We start from the raw sequence: 19496 nt of genomic DNA, 5'->3' as shown, positions 1-19496 counted from the left end.
AAAAAGGGGGAAAAGAAAGAGTTGGCAAAATTAATTTTAATTGTAAATTATTTCTCCTTTCTTTATTTGTCTCATATTTAACTAAAAATTTGTATTTAAATAATTTATTACCATAACTTAGGGAAAGGTTAATTGACAGAAGTACTTATATAGTGAAGAGAATCAACAATATATAATTGACTGTGAATATAAGTTTCCATGTTCCCATCATAAGAAACAAAATGCAATCTATTAAATACCTGGCTAAATGAACATGTGTGTGTTTGAGATTCAGGGCATGCAGATGATTATGTTAGGGTGTTGCCTACAATATATTAACTTTAAGAATGAATGGGGAGTGCAGTTTTTCAGAAGACACATTTAAATTTTCCTGTCTAATATAAATGAGGTGTCTAGGCTTGCTAACCACAGTAAGTCTATGAAACTATTATCTTGAACATTAAAGATTAAAATAACTGTTGACCAAAAAAAAAATGCTGCATGGCACTGGTATACTATTTTAATCTTGTCAAAGTGATGTGCATTTCAGTGTTGCATAGATCAAAGGATTATTTACTGTATGTAAGTACAGTTATGTTTCTGGTAGTTTAATAACATGAGAAAGCTGAAGTGACTAAGTTGAAGGAGATTTTATCGTTCACTTTAATGAGATAGGATTCAGTGTTCCACATCTTGCCTTTTCTCCTCAAAAGAAAGACACAGTTAAGTATTTTTTTTTACAGAGAAGCAAACTGTCAGGTAAGAGCTGCTTGCACATTTTTAATATGCCAAAGACCCAAGCCAAGAAGTCTCAATGCCTATCATTTCCGTAAGTATTCGTTATTGCACACCCACACTAAAGCTTGAAGGGAGGACTTACAAGTCTCACCTCGCCTTCTCTGTGCCATGCTCTTCCATTCTGTATGTATTTATTCTGATTCTGTCTCTTTTTCTGTCCTCCATCGGCAAACTTGCACAATAAAGGTTCTGCAGGAACTAAGAAGAAAAAAGAAAAATTAGTTGAAGTAGCATTCACATACAGGTGTTCAGCTCTCCAAATGAGGTATGGGTTTTAAGTTATATTCCACATATGAGAGTTAAATAACACAGAGCTGTACAACAGCATCAACAACTGTTCTGCGCAGCACAAAGACAGCTGCCACACACAAACAGAGGATCTGGAATGCCTTATATCTTTGATTTTAAATTACTGCTGTAAAACCTGCTGGAAAGAAACATGGTCTGTATATCCTGAGTATGAGTCTCTTGGTCTGGGGATGAACAAGAGCTGCCATCTGAATTCTGAGTTTTGCCTCTTTGGAAGTATTTCTAAGGTGGGTAGAGAAAAAAACTGGCTAAAGGTCTATAACACGTACTCCCCTCCTCTAGGAGGTTTCAATAATGTCCCAAAACTTAAGAGTGTTTTACTCAAACAGAACAGGTAGAAGAGTTGGCACAGTATGTCCACTTACTCCAGCTGGCAAGGGAGAGTGGGCACCTTTATCTCCTGACACCCTGCACTGTGAAAATGCCAAAACTGTCCATTCCCATTTTACCTCCACTCTATAGGGAACACCCAATGCAACCAGAACTTCATGATTGTCCTTTTGGGGTTTTTGATGAAATGGCATCACCATACCTTATTATTTTTTTTTGTTGTTATTATTTTTCCTAATACAACCCTGACCATAACTTCAATTTTTAATGCCAGAATTGAAGCAATGGAAAAGTCTGCATAGTTTTCTTTCTTTCCCTGTTACTAGCTTCCATGTTTCCAACTACCTATGGCTGAAGCACAGCTCTGTTGCATCACACCACACCCTCCCTAATCACAGGGTGGAAGCACTGTTATGACTTGGATGTAAATGCTTCTCTGCCAATAATTCCTGACACATGAGCTGTCTAAGCTTTACCATGACACTCCTCCAGTCATTCTCTGTTTGGAAACATCTTCATGAGACATGGCTAGACCTGAAAACATACAAGTGTCCAAATGCAAAGTAAACACATGGGGTGGGAAAGCCACCTGCAAAAAACAACCCCAAGAAAAAATTTCAACAAAATCTATTAATATAACCATGGTCAGCGCTGATGTCTCTTCACCCTGTCTGCATTTGCAAAAGATGATTGGTATTGAAAACCTCAGAGATGCATAACCTTGCAAAGAGCTTGACCTTTAAAACTTCAGCACAAAACAAGAATTAATGGCCAAGTCATCCCTGGCTTTGGATGTCACACCTAAAACACTAACTCTGGCTCTACTGGAAAAATATCCACTTCCTGCATGACACATCCTTTGACAGCCTTCTCTATAAAAAAGGGAGACAGAACTGGTGTTTGGTTCCCTGTCTCATCTCCAGCACTGACCACACAGGTCAGAGACCTGGGCCTCTCCTACCTGTGTGCTGTTATACAGAGAGTCAGACTATAACATTAAACATGACAGTCAAATTAATTACAAATATATTATCCTACAGAGAATGGTAATTAAAATCCTATAATCATAAAATAAACCAGGAAAAGGTTAGGCTAATGGCACTGGAAAAATATAAGAGACCTATGGATGGTGGAGTAGATGAAAAAGGAAATAATAGAAACCTCAAAGTAGGAGACAAACTGGAAAATATTGTCTCTAAAACCTTGCATTTCTGTGGGGACTTCTGGCAATTCCAGAACTGAGTTTTGCTTTTGGGTATTCTGTCACTTGAAGCAACTTCTGTCTCAACATATTTGGAGCAAAAAGGTACTATTTCAATATGCTGATGGATGATTTGATGTTGCTTTATAAAAGCTATATCCCAATATCCTTGGTCATAGCACACAGCATTTTAGATGACATATAATTCTGTTGAAATAAGAGGAGGTAATCTCAGAATATATTAGCCAATGTGGGTAAATTTGTCAGGTTCTGGTCTGAAATTATTTTGATTGATTTTACGCAGCGAGGAAAACAAAAATCCATTAGACACTGAAAGAGGAGGTCCAAATACTGAAGTTAACTGCCTTAAATGAAAAAAGCTCTTCCCCAAGTTGAATGTCTTCAGCCACTTATACATTATTTCAAAAAAATCTAGCTTTGTGGGGAAGATATGTGATTTCCAAAATATGTACTATAAAGTTTTGGATGAAGTCAAAAGAAACTGCCATAAGAACAGTATAGAAAGACACCAGAAAGACCCTAAAGGTTTCTAGACCTTGTCATTCTGTGTTATAGCACACAGGTAGTGAGTGCTTTATTTAAAGTTGCATTATGCTTTCATTAAAAATTCCCACAATGAATTGCAAAAAACTTTTCTGAAGCATTATTTGTGCTTGCATTTCCCATCATTGTCTCAACATAAAAGATCCTTAAGAAAAAATAAAAGCAGAGTAAACCTGTCCGACTGTTTGAATAAAATGTTCATAAAAAACTATTTTAAGAATAAATCTGAATTTTTTGTAAGTAGATAACTGAAAACAGCTACATTTTAAATGATTAAATATCTTCTATGTTGCATTGTAAAAATTCTCCTGACAAATTTAAAGAGGAAGAAAAAAAACAGAGTAAGAATTATCCACAGGTATTGGATTTTGCATATGTAATATCCAAAACCTGCAGCAATGAAAGAAACCCTAACAAAACGTTTAAAAAGTCATTAGTGATCTACCAAAGCTAGTGCTCCATTTCACTGAACACTGATCCAGCCATGGGAACCCTTGTTTCTCTGACCTCACACCTTCTCTTGCTCCTCACCGCACCCCTGAAAGAGGCCAAATGTTGTGAACACTGCAATTCATGTTAAAAAAACCCAGTGCAGACCATCTCCTTAAAACCAGCAGCTGCTGGGAGCAGGCTGTACAGCACCAGCCTTCCCTGACTCTGGCTCAAGATCTGAATGCCAACAGTAGGGGTGGCTCCAGTTAAAAGCCCAACCGCAATTTTTGGCTGCTCTTTCATGCACGTGACCCAAACAGTACTGTGTTCATTCCTGCAACAACACAATGACTGATGGGCATTGGAGGGAAGGTCATGGGAAGGAGATAAACCTTCTTGGGAGCCGAGCATGACCCACAGCTCTCCCTCCCACCAAAGAATGAACATTGCCCTTATCTCTACAAAATTAAATCTGAATTTTATTTCTTCACGTTGCCTTTCCTCATATTTTTCACAAATATGCAAAATATTCTCTCTTGCACATAAGAACATGCATATAATAGATATATATTCGAACAAAAAGCTCCAACAAGCCCTACAGACCAGTTAAGCAATCTTTTGTAGTCCAGGAAGGAAGGGAGAGTCATTTTTATTGTTTAATTGCTGGGAACTCTGCAGGCCCAGTGATGAAGCAGACCATTAATCATTCAGTGACTTGTCTGTATGTGCAAGACAAAGGCAGAGTACAAATATTCAGAGCTGCTTTCACAGCTGAGAGGTGCCTGATGTAAAAGGCAATGGCTTACAGTGGAGTTCAGCTTTTGCAGCAAGGACAGCATGTTTAACATGCCCACTCTTCTGACAGCCACTGAAAACCAGCACTGCAGCGCTTTGCAGATGTCTGTTGAGCTGCAGCTATGGAGGGAATCTGTAACCACGAGCTTTCCTGGCCTTCAACAGCAGCTCAGAGCTTTAAAACTTGGCTGTGGAAAGTGCTGACCATCTCCTCCTGCCCTGAATCACCTTCCTCTAGGGCTAATGTTTTTACAGATGAGAGATGTTAATGCAATATTAGTCCAGTGAGTAAATGCCTCCTTGTTATAGACACTTTGTGCACATCTGTACATTAGAGTTCAGTTTGTCTTTGTTCAATGTCCATCCAAATATGTACCAGGTGATATAATAAATGCAAGAACAAAACTGATGTTCTTTATGTGATTTTGTGTTTACACCGTTGACTTAACATGGTTAATTTTATCAACTTTTCAATAAACCCTGCTTTCAGTTACTAAAAAATACAACAAAAGAATTGAAAAATACTATGCTTTTAGTCAGTTTTCAATTAAACTGCATCTTTTAGAGACTTTCATTGCTTATTTTCTAGTGCAAAGCATATTTGATTTAATTAATTCTGACATTAAAACATCACTTTAATGATAGAGCAAGCCTGTGCAGCTAGAAACTTTTGCCAAAGGCTGTGAGAATTTAAAAAAGAAATTGTGTAACCCAAGATCAGGGTAGCTTTATATGTTTAAAGAGAAATTAAATATTATACTCTTCACCATTCTAATCTTCACTTAAACATAATGCTTAGAGTTACATTGCTTTAAGAATTTGTACAAGGTTTAATAATTTGTCACAGAAGGATATTTTGAGTGCTTTTAAGAAGCATTTTTCTTTTCTATTCCCATGCTGCTTCTTAAAACTAAGCAGCAAGTGCAAATTATGGGAGTTAGAGCAGTAAAAGCTTCTAATCCACAGATTTCACAAAATATTCAGAGTTGGAAGGGACCCACAAGGATCAAGTCCAAATCTTAAGTGAATAGCCCATAGAGGGATCAAACCCACAACATTGGTGCCTTAGCAATGGTCTGACCAGCTGAGATACTCTTAAGGTCTTCATCTAAGGAATGAAATTTTTGTTCCTCTGCCTTCAATGTGACAATGAGGAGTAACACCAGCACTGTCAGCTCTTGACACCCTTTAGCAGTGATTTTCAGGCTGTGGTTCAGGTGTTTTTTCTAAAGAATCTGTGAAAGACAACTAAAAGAAAAGTGAATTTAGGGTGAAGTGACTTAAATTCACTAGACATCTTCAGTGCTGGATACTTTGTAAAGGTAAAAAAATAGAAAACACCTGAATATGACTGAGAGAAGACTATTTCAGGGCTACTTCAGGACTCCATTTTCACTCCTCCCCACACTAGAAAGATGTCCAAGACCAGATAATTTCAAACAGTAGGGTCTGTCATTCCTGGTGGATGTCTTCCTAGTCTAGTTAAGAACACAGGCAGGAGCAGGGCTTTCACACACTCCATTTTCTCCCTAAAACAGAATCTGAGCGACCAATATCTTTATCCTAAGTGGGAAGAGAGAGGTGGGTGGGTCATGGATAATTTTTGATTTTTGCATCATCGTCATCACAACCAGCCACTCTTAAAGCAAAAATGGTATGGGCTGCTCAGCAAAAATGCTCTATACCTTACACCCATTAAACCAAAATCACCTAAGTTCTTTTTCAGTAAAAGAAGTATCAAATAATCCATAAAGCCTACAGAGCAGGCATAAAACTTTTGTAACTTTTTAACTTCTATATTTCTCATTTTCAATATAAGAGAGACAAATGCACTCAGACTTACACATACCTTATGTATTCTACAGCACAGCTGCTTTAGGTAATTATTTATATAACTACTCTCATGTATCATCACACAGCTACAAGCTGCTGTGATTGGGAGGAGATGCCTTTCAAGATTTTGCCCAGAAGATCATTTCTACAATCACTGCAGATCCAATACAAGACTAAAAGACAGTGAGCACTGAGTATCCTCTTTAGGGGAGGAAGGCTAAGTATGCTGCTGCTCTGCTGCATTCTGGCTCTTTATACCAGTCTGGCCTGTTTCCTCCAATTCACATCATGATGCATACATTTCACAGGAGAATAGAAAAGCTTTAAATATTACATTCTTCACTGAAAAGGATAGTTCTTTAAGGAGAAAAGTGGAACTAAATGCAAAAGTTCCCCAATTATAGCAATCATATAATAAACATTCGAAAGTTGAAAAGATAATTAAGTACAAATTTTAGAGTTCTGAATTCCATTTTTGGTGACAAAATGGAGAGGAAGTCATAGTCCATAAAACACAACCAACTATTACAATAACTTACATAAAAAAAAGGACAAACTCCAGCAACAAATGTGGAAACTAATATATCACTTCTAGGAGTTTCAGGATTACACCAGCTTGCAGTGCATTTCATACTGCATATTTCATATTGCTTCTATTCCATATTGCTCCCTGAGCTAACCTTCCTTATTCTTTACTGAAGGTAAACAAGAGCACACTAAATACTGAATGTATTTTATTAAGCTAAATAAAGCCTGGATAGCCAGTTACACCTGGGTTTAGCTTGCTCAGCATCATCAGTGCCCAGTCACTCACTCAGCTCTAGGGCTGACACTTTTGTGACCATCCTGCATTACCCCTGGCCTTCTCAGATTCTTAGAGGATTTTTTGTTCCATCTTCTCATGTTCCAGAGGAGGTTTTACCTATGCTTTCTATAACTGTTTAACCCATTCTTCCATTTAAATCCAAACTTAGTTAAAATAACAAAGCTGCAGTATGAAAGCATATTTTTCTTGAACAAATGTTCTTCCTCCCACACCTATTTCATTACAGGCCCATCTCTCCTACCCTCTTCATCCTGATAACAATGTTTTTAGAGCCAGCTCCCTTTGCTGATTTTAGCCAAGTTTCTAGGACACAATGTTTTAATTTAAACATAGTTCCTGTTCGACTATTTTGCATGTATTTAAACTTGATCCTTTATAACCCCAGTGAATACTAATCTATTTCAAAACAGTTTCCTAACCTTTGCTTGTTCCAGAGCTTTCCCACTAGCATCCACTTTTCCCTGTGCAGGTAGTCCAAAATCACAGTTGCCTCATAACTCTACCCTGCTTTTTGGCAGACTACAGTATATTATTATGCATAAGTTGAATTCTCTAATAAGACTGCATTATTGGACAGGTGCTTGCTATGTGGCATGGAACTCATGAAAAAATCTGAACTCCATAAAAACCTATGCATGAAGCAATGAAATTTCACAGCACCAGCATGGAAACGTAGAGCTGAGGTTGTACCTTACACAACAAAATTAAGGTTCTTTAAAAACCAAGGCTCTCACAACTCCCTTATGCATCTGATTATTTGTCTCTTTTTGGATCACAGTGAATGATTGAGATGTATCATGGAAGGTGAGAGCCACCTCACTGAACTGACTTTCAGACACTTAGAGTCCTTTCTTTCTGAGCGACTGATCTAGACATCCTTTGTAACCACAAGAACAGTCTCTGGAGGTGTGTTTTCCTTTAGGTGCTCTAGACAGAGAGCCTGGACAACTGCTTTGCAAAGTAAGCATTAGAAGTTCAAGTCTGTGAGGTGGATTTATCTTGAGACCCTTGTTTAGTTTCCACTTTCAGACAATGGTCAGTTCTGTGTAAAATTCTTGTCCCTAATTCATCACATTTTTATGTTAAATGTTGCCTTCATACTGCAAAAATGGTTCGTACGATTCCATGCAGCAACTTTTTATTTCTACCTGGTTGAACCTCATCATGTAAGGGTGCAACTCCAGCTTCAGCAATGACCCACCGGAGACAGAGCACAATTAACAATGACATGCTTCATGGCTCATCCATTGAAAACAGGAGAATGCCAGTGAAAATAAAAATTATCGAACTCAAAAGCACTAGTAGAAGCTTCTGTTTCAGTTTTTTAGTGTCCTTACGGTCTGTTTCTACATGACAGGCTGCAACATTTTTGCTAAATGTAATAAAGTACAATTACTATAACTAAAGTAACAAATGCAACAATGTACTTAAATTTACCAAAACTTTGTAACAAAGTTTTAACAACATAATCTCAGCAATTAAACCCAATGCAAAGGATCTACAACAGCAAGTCCAGGGAAGTCGAAATACTGCATTAGATAAATTTTACTGAAGGGAGTGGTTTCCTGTGCTCTGAAACATTTTCCATCCTTACAGCAGCACAGACTGCCTCAAACTGGAGCAATCTTTCAGGGATGCGGCATGTTTGGAGTTTTACTAAACAAGCCACATTCTTGTCTGCCTGCCGAGGGCTACTTTCCTCCTCCGCGGTGACAGGAGAACATTTCACCAGTGGGATAAAGGCAGCTTCAGCAACCACATCAACACTGTAATTTGTAAAATTCCCACTTGGGATTCTCAATAAAATGCCTACTGAAAGCTGCCTGGAATGCCAGGCATGTATTTTTTCCTTCTTTATTGTCCTCTTTACTTTCTATTTTACTCAGCAGCCCTGAATTTCCTCTCCTCATTTTTCAGTGCTCATGGAATATACATTTTGTCTCTTGGAAACAGTGCTGACAAAGCAGACAAACTGATGAGGAACTTGGTGTGACAACAAAATTGTACTAAGCCTTCTCTGAATTTTGCCTTGCACAGTATTTCTAGAAGCAGCATTCTATGCTGACCTCCCTCCATTTTCCTAAAGGACCTCAGAACCCACACTGAATTGAGAATCACAGCTCCCCAGTGAAAGATCATGCCAGGCACTGCTGCAGATTCCATTTTTTTCTAAGGAAATGTCTTTTGAAAATACTTTGAAAAAATCATCAACAGATGACAAAAATAGTCCACTGAAATAGCCATCTGAAAAAAGCCCTGTCCATGGACAACGAGCCAAATTCTCTTCTGATACAGATAGTTGTTTCCTCACTTCAGCTGGGATTATGTGGGATGTAAATTTGCACATAGTTGGCATCTCAGCTGCTTGTTTCTCTGCTAGGAGAGAACACTACTAGATTCCTAGAAAAGGTTTGCAACTGAAAAGTGATATACTGCATTCCAAGCAAGCATTACAGTCATCCAAAAAGACCCAGTTTAATTTTAATAAGCCTGCCTCTAAATGAGAAGCCAGATACAACAATCAGTGTAACAGGCTTCCACCATGTAAGTAATAACCCATTCATACATCTTGTAAGAAATGTATGCAACATACCAGAAACTCCTGCTGGTGTCTTTATGAATTTTCCATTAAAATGAGCAATCACTGCTTCACATTTTTCTGTTGACTCCATCCTAAGAAAATAAAGAATAATTTACATAAATTAAACACTCAACCAGATTCCCATGTTTGTGATTTTTTAAAGCATATTTCTTGCTTTTTTCTCAGAGCATATTTCTTCCTTTTTCTCTCTTCACTGCTGTGGGTTGCTTTCCCATGTGTGAACAATGGAGAAGATGTTTCCTAAGAACATATAACTTCAGAAAGGTAAAACCAAACTCAATTAACATTTTATGCACTCTAAGACCAAAGTCAGCGCAAAACTGAAAATAAAACTCTCATTTACTCAGAAATTATATTGTAGCTGCCTAAGCTGCCTAAAGAACCTCGGCTGTCTTGAAAGAAGCAGAATGACTCACTGTCACTCCTTACTGAATCTTAATGCCAGTCTGAAGAGAGTATTCAGAACTGTCTGCATAGTCTAAGAGTAATAAACGCAAATGCAAACTTGCCTGACTGCATGACCCAAACTGACCTGGCAGCTTTTAGCTTATACACATCATCTCCACTAAATGATGCACCTGGCTCTTATTTAATTGTCTCCACGTTCCAAACAGGAGCCAATGCCAGCATGGCTGTGATGGCTACTGAGAATGTATCCAAAATCTTGAACAGGTTTGTGCACTTCTGCTGTCAGATGGAGACTAAATAGCCTGGTCAGGTGGCTGGAGAGCTCCTGCTGGTCTGGAGTGGCTCCAGCTCCACCCTCCTCATGTTGCTGTGTGGATGGGTCAGCCCCACTGCCACCTTGGGCTACATCACAGTGAATGACTGAGATGTGCAAATACAATGAAATTTATTTTAAGAGAAGTATGTATTTTGCAGCTGTCTGCAAGATGATGTTTGGTTAATGTTGAACAGATAATTTTTTTTTGTATTTGTTCATTAAGGTCTGTAACTCATATCCACAAATTAGGCCAGTGGCCTCAGTGGCAAAGAACCAGAACTAAAAATTACCAAGCCTTAGCATCTTTTTAATTCTGATAGCCCTTTTGCACAGGCTGACAAAATACAATCATAGACAACAACCAAAATCACCAAAATGCCAGACTGAACCAGAGGTTTTCCTAATGATTCAAAAAATATCTCTTAGAGAATTTTCAGAAGTCCTGGGTTGCTGGATCTGCATCAAAGAAATCTAATTTTTTTTTGTTTCACATGAAACAAACAATATAATTTCGTTTCAGACTCCAGTCTGGACTTGATAAAATACATTGCTCTCTATGAACCTAATAAAATTCTCCCAAAGGCAAGAAATTAAAATATTTATTTAGTGTCTCTAGATTTCTTGGAAAATTTTAACTTTAATTAATATTTATCCAAACATTTTCCAATACAAGAAAAATGTTCACCTTGCAAAAGGAAAGAAGCTCAATCAGGTATATGAGCAATAGCTTATCCTATAACTTACATATACTATATGTATGTATATAAATAAACATTTATATAAAAATGATTTCACTCATGTATATATAAAAACATAAAATGCATAATAGAGAAACTATGGGAAAACACTTTAAAACTATTCTCTTTTAATGTCTTCAATAGGATTGGGGTATTGGATACACACAAAACTTTTGGACTTTTGCAAATGATTGTATAACACTTCCAGCGATATTAGAAAAAGTGTATTTTCCTACCATACCACTGATTCAAGGTAGAGTTGGTAAACAAGTTTAGGGAGAAGAGACTGAATGAATTCAAAATGCCTACTGAATTTTAGCTTGGGTATTACTGGATTCTACCCTTCATAGTATCAAAAAGTGAAATCTACATATAAAACACAAATATATGAATGAAATAAAAATGCCCAATTAATTTTACACAACAAGTATTACAGACAAGCGTTGATTTTTTTAAAGGAGACAGGAAGAAATATTAGCAAGCCCCAAACTTGTTGGTTTTCCACTCTTAAACAATTAATATTGTTCTATTATTTCTAATTTTGTTCCTTTCTTATACCTTCTTGAAACTGGACAGTCTGACAAGCATATAAAGTTGGGGGGCAGGGGGCTTGGGGGGGAGAGATTTAAAAAAAGAAAAAGAAAAATCACAGTGCTGTGAAATACCCCCAGCCAACTCACAGGAAAAACAATCCCTAAAAATTTGGGCCTCATCAGGAGATAAATTTGTTCAGTTCTTTTCTGTGCACTAATTTTAGATTCGGCTATTTGTTCAAATACAGAGCTATTGTAATACTGGCTGAACATGTGAATTACTGAAATTGGACTTCACAGAGATTTTACAACATATTTTGAGAATCCCAGCTCTTTGCTCAAAGCATTCTCTTATTTTTGATAACAGAAACCTTCAATTTAAGGCCTCAAAATTTTGATTGTTATACTAGATTAAAAGCAGGGCTTAGATAAATTAAAAAGGCTTAGAAAAGGCCTTGATGAAGAGATCACAGAAGAAATAACTGCATTAACTAAAGAAAAAGTAGACTCTTATGGACAGAATATTTGGGAGGTATCCTCTGATTTATGGAAGATATGGGTTCTTGTTGATTTGGGTGAGATATTTGACTGAGCACACAAATATTTTATGAAGAGATTTACTGTAAGTGAATAAAAATATTTTCTTTCCCAGTTGACATCATGTTAATGAGCCTGAAAATTCAAAGGGATGATGTTCAAAGGGCAATGATGAGTTCATTTTCTCCATGGAACTAATGAAGAAAAAGAAAAAAAAAAGGTGTGGGGGTGGGGAAGAAGGTTCTTCTTCTGGTCTGCTGCCTTAGATTCAAACTTCAAAAGCCAGAAAAGCCACAGGAGCAGTCTCTGTGAAACATCATGTAACTCTTGCTGACTGGTTCAGGGATAGAGGAGAAAGCAGAAGTACAGAAAAGAGAAGGAAGTGGTTTAGAGTGAATTCTTGTTCTAGATGATTGTCCAGTAAGAGCAATAAATTTAGATTTAGCCATCTAAGCAAGATGAGACACAGCTTTACCAAAGGAAGAATTAACAAAACCCTGCTGCATAACTCCTTCTCAATCTCCCTTCTCTTTACAAACTTTATAATTTTCAATAATTTCTGCCTTTTCCACCTATTCTTGCCTTTTCAATTGAAACAAAGGAAAAAGGCTGCCAGCATGGCTAGCACCACTGCAGTACCTTGCAAAGCCAACACCACGGCTTGTCCCACTCGAGTCCCGCAGTATCCTGGTGGAGATGACCTGCCCAAAGGGCTTCAGCATGTTCTCCAGCTCCTGCTCATCCATCGAAACAGGCAGATTGGAAATGTATAAGTTAGTCGGGTCTTGTTCTTGTTGCTGAAACAGAATTAAAAACAATTGTTATTGTTGTTGCCACTGACATTTTGAATTTAAAATAAACAATTACATATAACTTCTGGTGCAGATTTTTGCTTCTCGGGCCCTTTTGTAAAGGCTGCTCTTTCCTAATATTAGTGACCTCCATCTTCTGCCACTGCCTGCAGCATTCCTGAGAAAGTTCCCCTTCTCCTATTACTGCTGACACCAACATTTTAAAGTGGAGATAAAGGTGAATAATTGACCAGTTTATAGACCATGTTAAAACTTCATGTTTCAAATTTTTCTGAAAGGAAAAAAAAGTAGAAATGAGATAAAGGGAAGAAATTAGCATACAAGAAATGCAAGAGCAGTGGAAAGCACTAAGAAAGCCAGATGTACATTAAGAAAAGACTGCAATGACAATCAGAAAATAATATGAGGAAAAGATGAGAAAATGCATTTAAGAGTATGTACATTGCCATAATCCTACCATAAGAACAGGGTGATACAGAAGTGAGTGGGACACTGTTGTCTCCTTCCACACAGGAACCTTTTTGACTTTTCACCAAACTTTTACATTATGCATTCAGACAATACAAAAGTCCTCCAAAAACTTTCTCTAGAAACAGACAAAATGAGACAGGAGGGCAGCCAGGGGATGAGCAATTAGGGAGAAGACAAATGTAGTTACATGTTTGCCATTCCCCTGATCCTAGGCTACTCACTACTTAGTGTGATCTATGAATGTGCCACAAAATGACACCTCAAAGAGACCTTTTTGTTGAAATTGTTGATTTCCAGTTTTTGTCTACAGATTTCCCAGCTGTAGTCAGGGAACTTCTCTTTCATGCTGGTAGTCACTGGCCATGCTCTATACTGAAATACATTCTTAATCTACACAGATTGATACAACTCAGCCCTTCAAAGTTGAGCAAAACTTTAATGTCATCATTGTGATCCTGGTGTAAATCTCAGTCTCTGCAGGATGCCCACATTCAGTTGAACTTTTTTGGCATCAGCAGTGATATGATCTGAAACAAACACAATTTTCATAGAATCACAGAACGGGTAAGGCTGGAAAGGACCATGTCTGGTAATCCCAGATCACATTGCACAGGATTGTGTTCAGACAGTTCCTGGATATCTCCAGTAAGGAACACTCCACAGTTTCTGTGGGCAATCTGTTACTGTGCCTGGTCACTGCACCATAAAGAAGTTCATCCTCACTTGCAGGTGGAACTTCCTGTGCTTCAGTTTCTGCCCATTGCCTCTTGTCCTAACATATTTCTTGGCATAGTCCATAATATATTTTCTTTCTGTACAAGAAGGCTGACTGACTTACAGGGAAGTTTGAATCAAAGCAGACAACAAAAAACAAAACCATACAAAACCACAACACTCGCCTACTGCCATTTAAGCATTTCTTAAAGTGGTTATACTGTATGGATGCTGATATTGTCTCATGCAGATCAGGCATCAATTTGTCCTTAAGCCATCCTCATAGTAGGAGTATCTCAGTGCCTTTAGTAGCATATTGCACAATTTTACATCTTGCTATCTTGGATCTCACCTCTCAGTTTGGGATAGTTTTCCCTAGCAGGGCAAAAAAAAAAAAAGAGGTGCTGGAGCTTGGGGGGAGCTCACACCTTTCACTCACAGAAAGGAATTATCCTGTTCCAAAACCTAATGAAAATTAAAAATGGGGGAGCAAATTCTATGCTGAAAAGCCTTTACTTATTTGCATTTTTACCCCAAGCCCCACATTCAGTTCAAAAGAGCTAATGTTTTGAAGTTTCCCGCAAGGGATTTTAAGGAAATTTGAATTAAAGACCTCTAGGAGGGAAATGTTCTTTCATTACCTCCTCTGGATGTGCATGCCTCTGCCACTGGTATGACTGTAATTCCTAGCCACACCAAAATCCTACATACCTTACAAAACAAACTTTTCCAGCTCCCAAGTGTGCCCTCATTGGTCCCTTTATGGTCCATTACAAACACCATTTGATTACTATGTATTATATTCCTTTTGTTACCTAGTGGAGATATCCCCCTTCCAAAATCAGACTGAATCCATACAGTAAGCAGGCAATTTTGGGGTTCAAATTATCTTAGGATACCCGATTTCTTTTTCATATTGGAAAAATCAGCAGAAAGAGAAGACAAGAAAATGGATTCACTGAGAGGCCAGAGCTGACATTAATATTAATTGCTGGGAAGCACTACAGTAGTTACATCTTGACATTCAGTTCAAATTTCCCCAGGCAGGAATGTGAGATGAAAAACAGCTTTCACAGTTTTAGAACTGGATTGTTACTTAGATAGTATTAGGCAATTTTGTTTTGCACCTTGAGATATGTAGGGTTGACTTTCTTCTTTAATGAGTCCTATTAGCAAAGGCTTTACAGGAGGTTTCAGGCACTGGCATTACAAAATTGCACTTGTAGCTATAGCAAGATTTTCTGAAATTCCAAATACTGTTTGAAAGGAAGTTTTGAATTTTTTACTTTTTATTATAGGCTGTAAAATATATTGCAGGCAAATATCCCAACACTTCCCTAAATAATCTAAAACAGTACATCAGCTGGGAAGTCAGACTCTTTGCCTATTTTCTTTTAAATTCCTAATGTTTTTATTCTAGAAAGTATGAATTATATTGTAAAAATATTCTCATTAAAAATTCTAACACTTGAAAAGATGAAGAGGCCTCATTTTGATCACAGTAATAAAAGTGTAATTTACATTAAAAAAAAAAATTCAGAATCACCCAACAGAGAAAGAAATTCAGCCAAGTGCAGAAAGTGAGAGGAACCTGTTCAGGTAACTGGGTAGAGAACACTCCCCTTCTCTCAGGCTCCTGCTGCAGCCCAGGGGTTACCAGATTCCCACATTATCCTGGCACTTCAGGAGGAGACCATGAGCTTTCCTTGCCAGAAGGGGCACAGGGACCTGCTGCCATTCACTGCACATGCTGGGCATTAGATTCTTGTACTTATCCACCCACCAGAGAAAACTTCATGCCATAAAATCATGTAACACTACTGTTAGGGAAGGCAATACTCTACTTCTGAAGAATATTAGCAACTTCACTACTAACCCATATTGCAAACCCCTTAGGAAAAGAGAAAGAAAAGAGAAGTGCATCTGAGGAAATTGTTCTAAGGGAATTGTTTTCTCTAAACAGAAAGCACTTTGTGATGGAAAAATTTTACTTGTGGCCTATGAAACAACCTATATTTTGCATTATTAATTATTGGGTTTTGGTCAGGTATATGCTGAATGGCTGCCTGGAAAGGACTTACTTCTGCTTCCCTGACCCTTTCTTCTTTCAGTCTAGTACAGCCTGAATACTCCCAGGGATTCAGCTACTTCTGCTTTTGACCCTTTGATGGAACATACAGACCACAGCAGACAAAGGGGAATTTGAAGACACTTCTACACACGTCCATAGCTAGAGCTGGTAAGGATGGCAGGCACAGGAGGGAGATGAAAAGCAAAAAGGCTGCCAACAGATGAGGATGTCTCACTGAAAGCCTGGAATACAAGCTGAAATTTCTTCCATCTGTAATTCTTCCAACAAAATAGTTGAAATGCCAACAAACACATTCCACAGAGCACTGAGGTGGTATCTGCACTGCAGGTGAAAACCCACAGCCACCCTGGGGAGCACCAGCAGTTCAGCTATAAGGACAAATCACAGAACCACAGAATATCTCAAGTTGGAAGGGAACCATAAAGATCACTCAGTCCAACTAGGTCAGGATAGATTAATTTAAACCACTTCTTTACTTTTCAGGAAAAGAAAGACACTACTGTACATATTACTGAGAAACTAGCAAGTCTTGTTTTTAGCAATGCAAGTCACCGAGTTTCTATCAGTCTTTTCTCACCAAACACCTCTAGCTGTGTCTCCAGAACTTCTCTACCAGAACGTAACAATATAAAGATGCAGAGCAGAGCTCTCACAGAGTAATATGCTGCTTTTTCCCAAAGAGCTCCTACAGCACTCACATGATAAGCTGACTATAATACACAGCATTTCTTATAAAAGTGATGGGAATGACCAACTGTTAGTATTTATTTCTGTGGAAAGAGGTGATCGGGATTCCTACACAGTGTGAAGTGCTCCACCATCATCTGAAAGAAATTAACAAAAACCTCCCTGTGCGTGTGGAATTGTTCCTAAATTGCAAGCAAGAAACTTGGCAAAATGCTAAGACATCTGTTTTCTGTTGCTCTGTGTAAGGTCAGAGGGAACAGATAGCCATTCAGAAACATGTGACTAGGCTCTGCTCACAGCATGGAAGATCCTCTGCCTGATAGGGAAGGGATTAAATGCTTGTCTGCCTTCATATAGATACTACTTCAAAATTTACAATTGGCCAGTGTCTCACTGAAATATGTCTGTTTTAGCCACAGTTTTAATACTGTCTGACCACAGACTGCTAACAACACAATTCAGGGAAAAATCACTACCATAATCTTCACTTGTTCTCCAGAATTGCATATGATTAATACACTGAGCTTTTAAATTCATTTTTACAGGCACATTTGTATTAAGAAGAGGAATTTAACTACAATAAGCATTGTGATCAATCTGACTATCACTGCAATAATACATTCCCTTTTTATTCCTCAGTGATCTTGCTTTCCCTTTGCCAGAAGGGCATGAAGGTGCTCCCTGGGAGCTCTGAATGAGCCCACCACAGCTCATAAGAAGGCACCAGACCCTTGTCAGAGCAAGGCACAGCACTAATAAGCAACTGAGGTAAGATTTTTGTGGATTGAAGCAACAAGTGGTTGTTAACTGTTTATTTAATGTCCCTGCAATTCCTGAAGTGACAGTCATTTGGCTCCCAGGTAAGCAAAATTTGGTTTACCTTGAATTTATTTTATAATGACTTTTAAGAACTTTTACAAATATAAGGAGAAAAATTTATTATACTTATTTAAAATCTGTTACAGTAGGATTTAATACTATTACCCACAAAAAGTAGTACAAATTAGGTAAAAAGAAAACTTTTTTACAAGACAGTTGCTAAAAACTGCTGTAGAAATCTGCTTGAGTGAGCTCCAGTTTGCCTGTCATCTGTTCTTTGGCATTCAGAAGCCCAGATGCAGAATAAAAAAATTGCAATATGCCTACCTTCTCCAGTTAGACTAAGTGCACTAGATACCATGGTAACTTAAACTATTTTTCTTACTTTACTCTGTAGGAATGAAAACTGATTTAATTCTCCAGAAGGTTGTCACAGTGGAGACAAGTACTAAAAGCAATACATTACTGAACCTCAAAAAAGTTAGCCATTTCTCATTTTTGCTAAGTCAAAACCCTGATCTTCATCAGCAACATAAAGGAAGAGCTGCCTTTAACACATTATACTTAATAGGTGTGGGAAAGCTTTGATTCCTGTTGCAGAGATGAGGACAAGCAGTTAAGCAGCTTTTCCCTCCCCAAGTTCACACTTTATATAGTGTGACAATTCATCTTTTCCAAATATGCTTGGAGAAAAAGTCACCTAGAATAAGTTTGAAGCATAAAAACCTAGGAAAGAAAGATAAAGCTACCTGCACACCGAGAGTTCATTACAGCTCTGCCTTTGTAACCATGAGTAAAAAATAAAAAGATTGCAAATTCAGGTTATCTCTGTACTCTGGGGGATCAACAAGAAGACAGACAACATGCTCATATTCATCACAAGCTAAAACCCACCCCCACACAACAAGCTTCAGAATTTTGTTGGATTCTTTGAGGGCCTATAGACCACTCCAGAAAACACAAATTGCATCTTAACAATGGTGGAAGTCAGTACGTGATGAGAGAACATCCTTTACATTGTTAGTACATTGTTATGCTAACACAATTCCAATAAGAAACAATTTTTAAGATGGCCCTAATTTTTTTCACAAGCTTAAAATATTTGAAAATATTTAAAGATATGTTAATGAGAGAGCTAACACAAATAAGCAGGACCACACTTCATTGTGTCAGTGGCAGCAAAGATTTTAAGGAGGAGGAAATTGTAACATTATGAATCTGAAGTCCTAAGTCCTAAAAATGTGCAACTCTGGGGAAATCTTCAAATGGATAAACAGTGAGTCTTCCCACAAAAATGCACATTAGTACACAGAACAGCATTCCTTGGCTCAAATTAACAAGTCTCACTGACCACAGAAATCTTCCATGTCCATGGCTTCTATTATAAGCAGTATATGTTTGCTAAAGATAAACATTTCCATCGGGGGGAAAAAAAAAATCAGGAAAACAGAAACTGGGAAATAATGAATATAAATTTTTTAAGTTAAAAATTATCTTGACTATCTTATAGCAAAGTTATATATACAGAAGAACTAAAAATCTCATGAAGAGAGAGAGAGCAGAAGAGATATGAGAAGACAAGGTCTTCAACAACAAAGTCTGGAGAATCATTGAGTCCATCACAGCTGTGTTGGACTTGGACGGCTGAATCATTTTAAAGTGAGGACACTAGACTAATTTTAAACATGTGTTTGAAGTTCA

At 37.7% G+C, this 19496-nt stretch overlaps 1 protein-coding gene across 5 annotated transcripts in view; it reads right to left on the bottom strand.

Annotated features, from left to right (window-relative positions):
* Nucleotides 1–19496, bottom strand: part of RBMS1 (RNA binding motif single stranded interacting protein 1) — a 143182-nt gene that overhangs the window by 13186 nt on the left and 110500 nt on the right. For 4 of the 5 annotated variants that reach the window (XM_085066655.1, XM_085066656.1, XM_085066660.1 and 1 more), the window contains exons 5-7: nucleotides 12840–12997; nucleotides 9661–9740; nucleotides 860–975 (exon numbers count right to left, since the gene is read on the bottom strand). In XM_085066655.1, coding sequence (XP_084922781.1) covers nucleotides 860–975; nucleotides 9661–9740; nucleotides 12840–12997 — 354 coding nt within the window. The remainder of the gene's footprint in view (nucleotides 1–859; nucleotides 976–9660; nucleotides 9741–12839; nucleotides 12998–19496) is intronic. The other variant, XM_085066657.1, reaches the window with a different exon arrangement.

This window comes from Lichenostomus cassidix, chromosome 7, assembly GCF_008360975.1.
Source record: "Lichenostomus cassidix isolate B80296 chromosome 7, HeHo_3.0, whole genome shotgun sequence".
In the NCBI taxonomy this organism is placed as follows: Eukaryota; Metazoa; Chordata; class Aves; order Passeriformes; family Meliphagidae; genus Lichenostomus; species Lichenostomus cassidix.
This window is presented reverse-complemented; position numbering and strand designations above follow the sequence as displayed.